Here is a 12,256-nt window from a genome sequence, read left to right on the forward strand (position 1 = left end):
ACTGGCAAATGGGCATTTCAGACTGAGCTCTTCAGAGCGCTTATAAAATACAAATCCACACACAATCACAGAAGGTGACACCTAGAAGAATCCCTGGATATCATCTTATCCAACTTCTTCATTTTACAAATAGGAAATTGAAGCACCAGGAAGGGAAGAGACTTTCCCAAGGTCACCCAAGTTAGCAAGTGGTAGGGCCACAACCAGAATTCACACCTCTTGAGTTCCCGTTAAGGATTTAGCACCCTGCAACGCTTACCTTCATCAGGGAAGACATGCTCGTTCCTCTTAACATATAGGCAGAAAAAACCAGGTATAGAGAAACTAACTGACTTACTCAAAGTCCTATAAAACTGAAACATGACTGAGTTAAGGACACTGTCCCATTAATGCTCATTTTTAACTATACCAATGTCTTGATTTATGTAACAGTTAGTTTACCAAAAAGTAAAAGATTTTTAAAATTATGTCAAAATATTCTCATAAGAAATAAAAAACTAGAAGCGAATTTTTTAAAAGTCATGCCCCTTTTTGTCATATCACATCAATATAAACAGTTAATAAAAACATTGCTTAGAAATGCAGTTTATGTGTAGGAAGCAACTTAATACAGTGGAATGAGCTAGCCTAGATGAGAAAACTCATTCTAAAATCAACTCAGTCATCTGGCTCTGTGTGAGCTTGGGCAAGGCCCAAAGGCCTTAATCCTATGAAAGATAGACAAAAGTTCTCTGGAAAGACGGCCTCTGACTTCTGCTGTTTTCTCAGTTAACAGAGCAATACAAAACGGGAGAGTAGTTCAGGGGTTCTCTTACCTGGGGCCAGCAGTCGCCTCCTCAGTGTATCCTCACCCTCTTGCCCTGTAATGGAATGACCAGGACTCTGGGCCTCCTGGGAGTCTGTAGTAGGTGGTTCCTGAGATGCTCCAGTTCCGTCACTTGCTTCATTAGGGAGGGCCACAGAGCTGCTCCCTAAGTGTGCATCTGCTCTTCCTACCTTGTCACTTGGAGAAGGGCTGGGATCTGGATCCAAGGGTTCTTCACCCAGATTTTCTGAAGGGAGGTGATGCCCTTTTTCACCATCCAGAAAACTCTGGTTGTTCTCATCTTCTATTTTATCCTTTGGATGTTTCCCCACATTTGCTTCATCTGGACTTTCGGATTTATCACCTGTATCTGCACTTTCCGGACCCACTGTCTCCACCCTTTGGTGGTCTTTGCTAAGACCACAGGCAGAGTGTAGGGTCTGAGCTTCCTCAGCATTACTTGCCATGATTGTGGTCTCCTGCGCCTGAGAATTTATTGATGGATTATTTTCCAAATCCTTTTGAGAGTCTATTGAGACAAAAATTTATAATTTTTATTGGAAAAAATTCCCCATAAATTTATATTTTAAAAAGCTCCCTGTTTAATAATATTTACATAGATTTTCATGGTTTACAAGACACTCTTCCTAAACATTATTTCTCTTGGCTCCCACTAAAGGTGATTAAAACAGCAACAAAAAACTTACGTTAATAAATACAAAATGACACTAATATAAAACAATTTATATGACAGAACCAACTTTTGGTTATATTAAATATATCCTCTTCCCTAATGAAAGGTAATGCTCATCAATGGTAGCAAAACCTTATGCAAAAGGCTGATGGGGACTTTTATGGTGGATGAGCCAGACTGACAACTGCTGAACCCAGTGACCAATCTGAATTCACATCATGAAAACAGGGAAACCCAAACAGATGTCATTAACCTCCTAATATAATGCAGTAAGAAGTACTCTAGACCACTTAGGAAGTATTCTTGCCAAACAACTGAACTTAAATCTGATAAGCTTCTAGAGCTACCAGTTTCCAAGAAATACAGGGATAGAGGAATACATTAAATTATGCCTCAAGAATATAATCAGTTAAACCCAGCAGGTGGGAAATTCCAAAAGACTTTGTTTCTTTAATAAAAGTGAGAATGGCCAGACATGGTGGCTCATGCATGTAATCCCAGCACTTTGGGAGGCTGAGGCAGGTGAATCACCTGAGGTCAGGAGTTCAAGACCAACCTGGCCAACATGGTGAAACCCCATCTCTACTAAAAATATAAAAAATTAGCCAGGCGTGGTGGCGGGTGCCTGTAATCCCAGTTACTCGGGAGGTTGAGGCAGGAGAACCGCTTGAATCCGGGAGGTGGAGGTTGCAGTGAGCCAAGATCATGCCATTGTACTCCAGCCTGGGCGACAAGAGCGAAACTCCATCTCAAATAAAATGAAAAAATAAAGATAAAAATAAAAAACAGTAATTAAAATAAATGGCAAGAAAAGGGGAAAACAGGAGTCTCTTAACTTATTGATTAAAAGACTTATGAGACACATCAACCAAATACAATATGTGGACTACGATGTCTAGATCCAGTTTCGAAAAAGCCAATCATTAAAGAAATATTTATGACACAATCAGGAATATCTGAATGCCAGATATTTGATGACATGAAGGATTTATGATTCATCTTTTTAGGTGTGATAAAGGTATTGTAATTACATTTTTTAAAAAGAATCCTCTTTCAGAGATATATTCAAGTATTTATTACTAAAATTATGGATAGCCAGGATTTGCTTCAACTAAACAACATGGGGGAAGGGAGAAATGAAGGCATATGGATGAAACCATATTAGCCATATGTTTTCGTGTTTTTTTCTTTACTCCACTATATATTAGCTATATGTTGATAGCATATGAAGCTGTTTAATGGGTACACAGAGGTTCGCTTTATCTCTGTCTACTTTTCTATGCGTTTTAATTTTTTTTTTTTTTTTTTTTAGAGACGGAGTTTTGCTCTGTCTCCCAGGCTGCAGTGCAGTGGCGCGATCCGGCTCACTGCAAGCTCCATCTCCCAGGTTCACACCATTCTCCTGCCTCAGCCTCCTGAGTAGCAGGTGCCCACCACCACGCCCGGCTAATTTTTTGTATTTTTAGTAGAGACGGGGTTTCACCGTCTTAGCCAGGATGGTCTCAATCTCCTGACCTGAGATCCGCCTGCTTCAGCCTCCCAAAGTGCTAGGATTACAGGTGTGAGCCACCCCGCCTGGCCCTGAAATTTTCTATAATACAACTTTAAAAAAGAACAACCTAGAAGCTATAAGAAATCAAATGCAATGTGTGGCCCAACTGTCAAGAAAAAACAAATTATGAGACACTTTGAGAAATATGAATAATGACAGGATATGAGATGACATGAAGGAATAATTGTTAGTCTATTTTTTTAGGTGTGATGATATTTTGGTTATTTTTTAAAAAATAATCTACGAAGAATCTATCTTTAGGAGATGTAAACTATTTACAAATAAAATGATGTAATATCATGGATGTACATTAAAATAATCCAAGGCAGGCAACAAGATCAGCATTATGTTGGTAACAGTTGAAGCTGGATGTTGAGTGCATAGGGGTTCATTATACTATTCTACTCATATTTATTTTTTGAGACAGAGTTTCGCTCTCGTTGCCCAGGCTAGATGGAGTACAATGGCCCGATCTCAGCTAACTGCAGCCTCTACCTCACGGGTTCAAGCGATTCTCCTGCCTCGGCCTCCCAAGTAGCTGGGATTACAGGCATGGACCACCACACCCAGCTAATTTTGTATTTTTAGTAGAGACGGAGTTTCTCCATGTTCGTCAGGCTGGTCTCGAACTCCTGACCTCATGTGATTCACCTGCCTCGGTCTCCCAAAGGGCTGGAATTACAGGCGTGAGCCACCGCACCTGGCCTCTACTTTAATATATTTTTTAACTCCCATAACAAAGATTTTAAATAAATGTCCTCTTTCTCTTCTGGAAAATCTATTTCATATTTTGCCTTTATCTCCTATATAAAATATAAGCAGGATGAACTAAAATTTAATTCTTACCTATAACTGAAAGATCTAAGGCCAGGAGTGGTAGTTCATGCCTGTAATCCCAGCACTTTGGGAGGCCAAGGGGGGGTAGATCACTTGAGGTCAGAAGTTCGAGACCAGCCAGGCCAACATGGCAAAACCCCGTCTCTATTAAAAACACAAAAATTAGCTGGGTGTGGTGGCAGGTGCCTGTAATCCCAGCTACTCTGGAGGCTGAAGCATGAGAATCACTTGAGCCCGGGAGGCGGAGGTTGCAGTGAGCTGAGATCACGCCACTGCACTCCAGCCTGGGTGACATAAAAAAAAAAAAAAAAAAAGAAAAGGAAAGAAAGATCCCTTCTAAATAGAGCACTGCATTTTTCTATTACTGTAAGTCCCTACTATTAGAGTCTCTAAAACATTTATTTTCCTTATATTATAATTAGGGTTCACATTATAGTAAAATTCAGTAAATTTGAAAGAATAAGTATAATAAAAACAAATGAATCCACTGAATTAGCTTTTTTACTTCAAAACCTCAGATTTTAGTCAGAGATTTTCTCTCTCTGCACAGCCCTGGTTTCCTACAGCAGCACCCTCAGTGCTAGACAAATCAGTCTTACCCTCTTGAGGTTCCCTAAGTCCACTGTCGGCCATGTTTATGCTCTATCTCTTCAGAGTTGGGGGGATACTTTTTTTAGTGCTTGGTTTTCCTTGTTAAGATGTCTTGTCTTCTTCTTGCCCCAAGTCCCAACAGACTCATGCTTCCCGTGGACCCAGGAAATAAGCCATATATACAGTGACTAAAACAAAATGAAAAAAATTAAATGACTTTTTATCCATACAAGGGAGAAATGCAAGTACCAGCTTTATTAAATATGTTTAGTTTGAGTAACATTTCCTCTCTGAAACTTTTTTGCGTGAAGAAAAGTTCCTTTCATAGAGAATCATACTCCAAATCCTAGACTATTAAAAAAAGCTCGATTGTTAATCTTTCATGAATTTCATAATCTCCTAATACATTCCAGAATAGTTGAAAGAGTATAAAAAGTAAGATCAAGTGACCAGAATCTTCAAGAGAATAGCTTGAATTAAAATAAAAAATAAATCTAAGCGTAGAAATTTAAGTCATTGCTGAAACAATCACTGCAGATTTCCTGCATGTCTTCAATTTCTGTACCAGATGATTTTCTCATAGTCTGCCTATCAGAAGCTTTCACTTATATTAAAAAGTAACAAGGCACAGGAGGTTCCCACAAACTGAGATGGCTGCTGTGAGGTGTACCACTACACATTTGGACTGACTTTGAAGTGGTTCTCTTGAAGTATTCTTTTGTAAAATATGGAGACAGATATCCTTTTATACAATGCCTTTTTATGCAATGCTCAAAGACAAAGAAAATTATTAAGATTTACACAAAAGGAATCAAAATCAAAGGCACTTTATAAGCAATTAAAAATCATATTTTGTAGTTAATTTATTTTTTGTCAAAAACAAATTGATCAGTAAAGTTACTTAACATTCATTCCCTATAAAAATGAGAATAATGATACCTATGAGGCTTAAATACAAAAATATATAAGAAAAACCTGTGTGAAGTGTTATAGTTTTTTGACAGCCTAGCTGGGAGGCTAGCCAACTTGCCGTCTTTATATTTTTCTCAGTACTCTTTTGTAAAATTTAATTTTACACATTAAAAACTTTCATCCCCAATGCCTACACGGTGCCTAGTGTACAGTAAGAACTCTGTATTTTAACTTAAAAGCATATGAAAAAATAAATGAATGTATAAATAAAGAGTGATGCCATAGATAAACTGGAAGGGAAGAGAAGAGTTAGGGACAGACTCTTCTTTCTGCCACTGTGAACACTTAGCATAAGTGTTTGGAGGGCTCCTTATCACTGCTTTTATCTTCTTCAAGCTCCTGGGACTGGGCTTTCAAGCCATCATATGTTGCAATGAAGTTTTCTCTCCTATCCTAGCTCATGACAGAAAATAAAAAGTCCCCAGTCCTTTTCAAGTTTCTTTAAAAAAATTTTTCCTGCCAGCCAAAACCAAGAAAATAGGTTAAAAGTTTCCTATGTACCAATAACAAAAATTTTCAAAAGCAAAGATGCTACTCACAATAACCATAAGGAACCTAGAATAAAAACTAAAACATACCTAATATTAAATCCAACAAGAGATATGCAAGATCTTTAGACAGTGGTGAATTTTATGGTATGTAAATTATACCTCAATAAAGCTGTTTCTTTAAAACACAACTTTAGAGAGAAAAATACAGAACTTTATTGAAGTATATAAAAAAGACATAAGTAAACAGAAAAATATATCATGAGTAGACAATAAGACTCAAAACCATTGATGCCAATTTTCTCCAAATTAATCTACAAACTTAATGCAATTTGAAACAAAATCTCAAGTTTTTTGATAATTGTTGGTTTCTAGTGAAATGGAAAAACTGATCCTAAAATTCAAAAAGAGCAGCAAAGGATCAAGAAGAGTCAGCATAATTCTGAAGAAGAAGGGGGCAATCTTTACCAGATATCAAACCTTCTTTAAACTTAAAAGTAGGCTGGGCATGGTGGCTCATGCCTGTAATTCCTGCACTTTGGGAGGCTAAGAAAGGCAGATCACCCAAGGGTCAGGAGTTCGAGACCAGCCTGGCCAATATGGTGAAACCCCATCTCTATTAAAAATACAAAAATTAGCCAGGCATGGTGGTGCATGCCTGTAATCCCAGCTACTCAGGAGGCTGAGGCAGGAGAATCATTTGAACCCAGGAGGCAGAGGTTGCAGTGAGCCCAGACTGCACCACTGCATTCCAGCCTGGGTGACAAAGCAAGACTCCGTCACCAAAAAAAAAAAAAAAAAATCTTAAAGTAATAAAAGCAATGGAACACTGGCACAGGAATAGACAAACAATATACAGAATAGAGAGTAAAGAAGTATACGCAGCATACATACATAAGGAAATTGGCTAATTCAGCAAAGGGAAATAATGAATTAGTGAATAAATAGTTTGGGGACAACTGACTATTCAAATGGGGGGAAAATTAGATTTCTGTCTCCTACTTCAGATAAAAATCAAGTCCATATTAAAGACCTAAATGTAAAAAGTAAAACTTTTAAACTTTGAGAATATCAAATATCTTTATAACTGCAAGGGTTTCTTAAATAAGATACACAATACACAAACCAGAAAGTAAAATTTGACAAACATGACCCCATTAAAAAATTTTTAATTTCTACACAAGGTATCAAAATTAAAAGATAAGTCTCTGACTAGAAAAACATCTGCAACATATAAAACCAGTAAGGAGTTAATATTGAGAACACATAAAGAATTCCACAAATCAGTACAAGACAAATAATGCTATGAAAAACTGGGTAAAGGGATGAACAAGCAGTTCAACAAAGAGGAAATATAAAAACATAATGAATATGAAAAAAGACTAGTTAAGGAAATACAACCCCAATGACAAGTAAACTGTTATTACAACTTCAGAGAGAAATATGGCAAAGAAAATTAAGGCAAACATATTCTACAAATCAGCAACTCCATTTTTAGACGTATAACAGAGAAACTCATTCATATGCCCCAAAATATCCACTGCTGTATTGTTTAAAATGAGGAAAAATGAGAAAATCTATATGTTCATTAATAAGAAAGTAGGTTTGAAAAATTGTCATATTCTTACAATGTAATATTATACATAGCAATTCAAATAAATTAGATTATCTTTAAAAGTTGTAAAATTACAGCACTGAAGTACTGATGACCAGGTACAATGGCTCACACCTGTAATATCAGCACTTTCAGAGGTCAAGGCTGACAGATTAATTGAGCTTAGGAGTGCAAGACCAGCCTGGACATGGTGAAACCCCATCTCTACAAAAAAAAAAACAAAACAAAAACTAGCTGGGCGTGGTGGTGCATACCTGTAGTCCCAGCTGCTGAGGTGGGAGGATCACTTGAGCCCAGGAGGCAGAGGTTGCAGTGAGCCAAGATCACGCCACTGCACTCCAGCCTGGGCGACAAAGCGAAACTCTATCTCAAAAAAGAAAAAAAAAAATGTTGAATATCTTTACTGAGGTGGTGGTTCCATTTGTTATCAAACTTAAAATCTGTACGTTAATTGTATGTGACATAGATTATCCTCAATAAACTTTATGGCAAACAAACAGAACTGAGGGCTTTCAAAAATATATTACTTGGTTACTAGGTTGCAGTCCAAAAGAATCTGCAAAGGTGCCATCACAGATATTTCTATAATCTTACAAATGCTTAACATACACTTTTCCTGTCACAAAGCACACGTAGATCCTATAGCCCACTTCATTCAGACCTTCTGTAACATATCATCACTGTTTATAGTTGAAATGGCATTTCCCTCACAGTGCAAGAAGTGGGACAAACAAGAGTTCTTGACAAATCCTCAGATAAGATCACATGGCAGGGTATCTGAGAGATCTGGAGGCCACTGTTCCAGAGGCAAGTCAATCTTTCTTTTTTTTTTCCTCCAAGATAGAATCTTGCTCTATGACATAGACTGGAGTGCAGCAGTGTAATCTCGGCTCACTGCAACCTCCAACTCCCAAGTTCAAGCAATTCTCATGCCTCAGCCTTCGTAGCTGGGACTACAGCTGCGTACCACCATGCCTAGCTAATTTTTGTGTTTTTAGTACACACAGGGTCTCACCATGTTGCCCAGGCTGGTCTCAAACTCCTGGCCTCAAGTGATCTGCCCGCCACAGCCTCACGAAGTGCTGGGATTACAGTCATGAGACAACGCGCTCAGCCAGGCAGGTCAATCTTTTGAACGGTGTCTGATCCCTATCAGGATATGCGTTTATTAGGAACCTCGGGACTGCATAATGGAAGTGAGGCAGAGCCTCATCCTGAAGGAAAATGGGGTAGTTGGAGCTTTCTATAGCTGTAGGGAAAAACACTCCATAAGCATGTCCCAAAATAGATGCTTTTGACAGTATCTTCTACAAGGAACTGATGAGACCTGTGTGCTTCACATGGCAACGAAAGACATTCACTTTGAGTGAATCCCTTGCAAGTTCAATTACGAAATGTTGGTGTTCAGTGCTCTATCCATGGCGGTTATAGTGATTCAGATTTCTACTTAAATAAAATGTAGCCTCATCACTGACAGTCATTTCCACCTCCCTGTGACCCTGAAATCTGCAGCAAAACTTGCATCATTTTGCTTTAGTTGTCTCCATCAAGGCTTGTAACAGGTTAAGGCTGTAAGGTTTTATTCTCCATTTATGGAGAACATACTAGATGGCCGGCTGAGGGATGCCTTGCTTAATTTCTATTTCCTGGGACTTCTCTAAGAGGGACACATTTACCTCACTGCTTCCTCTGTAAATGTGGCTGCCTTGTGCTCTGTCTTCTAAGATGTACCCTTTCTGCTTCATCTCACTCACTGTAAAATGGTAAACGCTTTGACTACCCAGTAGGTGACATTGTGTGGTATACCAGATGACTTTTGCGTTGAAGTTACATAACCAAGTTTAGAAGGTTCCAACATACAATATTAAGTGCTATAAGGCTAACTACGATTCAGTACATATTACACGTTTCTAAATTTGGGCCAGGTATGATGGCTCACACATGTAAGCCAGGATGTTACAATTCTGCTATGAAAACAAGTAACATATAAGGCACACACAACTATAAAAGTTACTATTTATTGAGTGCCTTCTTTGTGTCAGGCAGCATTTAAATCACTTTATGTATTAACTCATTTAATCTTCACAACACTTTGGGAGGCCAAGGCGGGAGGATTGCTTGAGTCTAGAAGTTCAAGATCAGCCTGGGCAACATAATGAGATGATGTCTCTACAAAAAAAATTTAAAAATTAGCCAGGCATGGTGTCACATGCCTGTAATCCCAGCTACTCAGGAGACTAAGGAGGATGATCCCTTGAGCCCAGGAGTTCAAGGCTGCAGGGAGCTAAGATCACGCCACTACAATCCAGCCTGAGTGACCCTGTCTCGGGGGAAAAAAACAAACAAAATAAATATATGTACATACATATATATGTGTGTGTATGTATATATATTTGATACTAATGAAGGTTTGAAAGTATTCCATTTTTTGTCACTACAGAGTGATATGTACAGCATGTACATGTACAGAAAATAATGTACAGCATTATTTACATATACAAATTTATAACAAAACATAAATACATAAATGGAAAGGATACACATCAACTTCCATTTAGGGCTTGCTTCTGCAAGGAATAAGAGAGGGTGTCAACTGTACACATAAAGTTTCCTTAAAAAAATAAAAACTGAGGTAAATGTGATAAAATGTTCATATATTTGAGATCTGGGCATCTGGGCACAGATCTTGTTATATTATTCTCTGCACTTTTCTATATGTTTGATGTAGTTACTGCCTTTTTAAATGAGTAATAAAAAAATTAGTCTCCGTAAAAAAATTAAGTATCAAAAGGAAAGACCTGTAATGGAAACTCTTTGAGCCTACATGCAATGACCTTACATTACAGAGTACGCTTCTACCACGGCCTCCTAGACATTTTGTCACAACCAGCTGGGAAGAGACAGGACACTGAAAAGCTGCCTTTGAGAACAAAATCAGAGCTGGGAGAGCAAAAGGACCTTACCCATCCTCCACTCCATCCTGCAAACTGCTAGCATTGCCATGAGGACCAGTGAAAAAGAGGGGAGGGGATGGTGACCTGGGGAAAACCTGGGGAGGGGAGGCAGGGTAGGTATCAGAAAGTACTAAGACCATTTTTTAAATGGAGAAGGAAATGAGAAGTTTAGCAGCCAAGAAGAGCACAAAATAATCAGCCATTCCAGGATGGTAGTTTAGATATAAATGCCATCATGACAAATGTATGACAGTTGGGGTAGAATTAAGTATATATCTTTATTTTTAAACACAATCTTATTTTAGTGAATGATGCCATTTTAGGCTCTAGGAATAAAAAGAAATCGATATCTTGGCCCTGAAACAAGTAGTTACAATCCTGCTATGAAAACGAGTAACATATAAAGCATAGACAACAACTATAAGAACTTTTATTGAGTGCCTTCTTTGTGCCAGGCATCATTCAAAGCACTTTATTAACTCATTTAATCTTCACCACAATCTTATGAGGTGTAGACTACTAATATTCCTACTATTTTAGAGATGAGGAAACTGAGATAAAGAAAAGTTAAGAACCTTACCCAAGAACACGTGACTACTGAGGGCAGTCAGGATTTGAACTCAGGTAGTCTAGCTGTGGGACCTAACAATGACACTTTAAAAAACTTGTATTAAGCATACCACAAGCACCTTGACTCTGGAATACTTAAATCTAGGTTTGAATTGTGACTCTAGCACATATGACCTGAGTGAATTTGTATATATCCTTCAACTTTTCTCTATTTCTTTTCTTTTTCCTTTTCAGGGACCTGCCACTTCAGGAATTTATTTCAGTGTTTTGGAAAGTCTCAGGTGATATAAAACATATAGCAATTATATCTACCATAATTAAGATTATAAAATGGGCCTAAACACTGTGACAAAAATCTGCCTTGGGTCATCCATCCCTCCAGGCCTTTTAATCTTTACACCTAAGACCATTTGACTTATGCCACAGGCTCAACCTCATCCCAAAACCAATCTTGTCCTTCATCAGGAGAGATTTAAGAAGTTTTTTGTTTTTGTTTTTAGATACAGGGCCTCACTCTGTTGCCCAGGCTGGAGGGTAGTAGTACCATCATAGCTCACTGCAGCCTCAAACTCATAGCTCACTGAGGCTCAAATGATCCTCCCAACTCAGCCTACTGAGTTGCTGGGACTACAGGCACATGCCACCACATCCAGCTAATTTTTTTTATTTTTAAAACTTTTTTGTAGAGTTGGGGGGTCTCACTATAGCTCAGGCTTGTTTTGAACTCCTGGACTCAAGCCATCCTCCTGCCTCAACCTCCCAAAGTGCTGGGATTACATGTGTGAGCCACCAGCCAATAAGTTTATAATAATTCAGCATCAGTTGAAACAATTGGCTTTAATCCTTGTTCTAAAACTAAGACTCGGTGGAAATGGTGGTTCATGCCTATAATCCCAGCACTTCGGGAGGCCGAGGTGAGCGAACTGCTTGAAGCCAGGAGTTCAAGACCAGTCTGGGCAACATGGCGATACTCCATCTCTACAAAAATACAAAAATTAGCTGGGTGTGGTGGTGCAAACCTGTAGTCACAGCTACTTAGGGGGCTGAAGTGGGAGGATCACTTGACCCCAGAAGGTCAAGGCTGCAGTGAGCCATGAAGGTGCTACTGCACTCCAGCCTAGGTGACAAAACGAGACTCTCTCAAAAACAAAACAAAACAAGTAAGACTCTACATTATT

At 38.5% G+C, this 12,256-nt stretch overlaps 1 protein-coding gene across 3 annotated transcripts in view; it reads right to left on the bottom strand.

Moving 5' to 3' along the window:
• LOC107126403 (torsin-1A-interacting protein 2) overlaps positions 1–12,256 on the bottom strand; it is a 39,359-nt gene that overhangs the window by 8,833 nt on the left and 18,270 nt on the right. For all 3 annotated transcript variants that reach the window (XM_045393426.2, XM_015446340.3, XM_005540140.4), the window contains 2 exons: positions 4,488–4,667; positions 816–1,334 (listed from right to left, as the gene is read on the bottom strand). In XM_045393426.2, coding sequence (XP_045249361.2) covers positions 816–1,334; positions 4,488–4,521 — 553 coding nt within the window. In that variant the 5' untranslated portion in view covers positions 4,522–4,667. The remainder of the gene's footprint in view (positions 1–815; positions 1,335–4,487; positions 4,668–12,256) is intronic.

This window comes from Macaca fascicularis, chromosome 1, assembly GCF_037993035.2.
Source record: "Macaca fascicularis isolate 582-1 chromosome 1, T2T-MFA8v1.1".
NCBI lineage: Eukaryota > Metazoa > Chordata > Mammalia > Primates > Cercopithecidae > Macaca > Macaca fascicularis.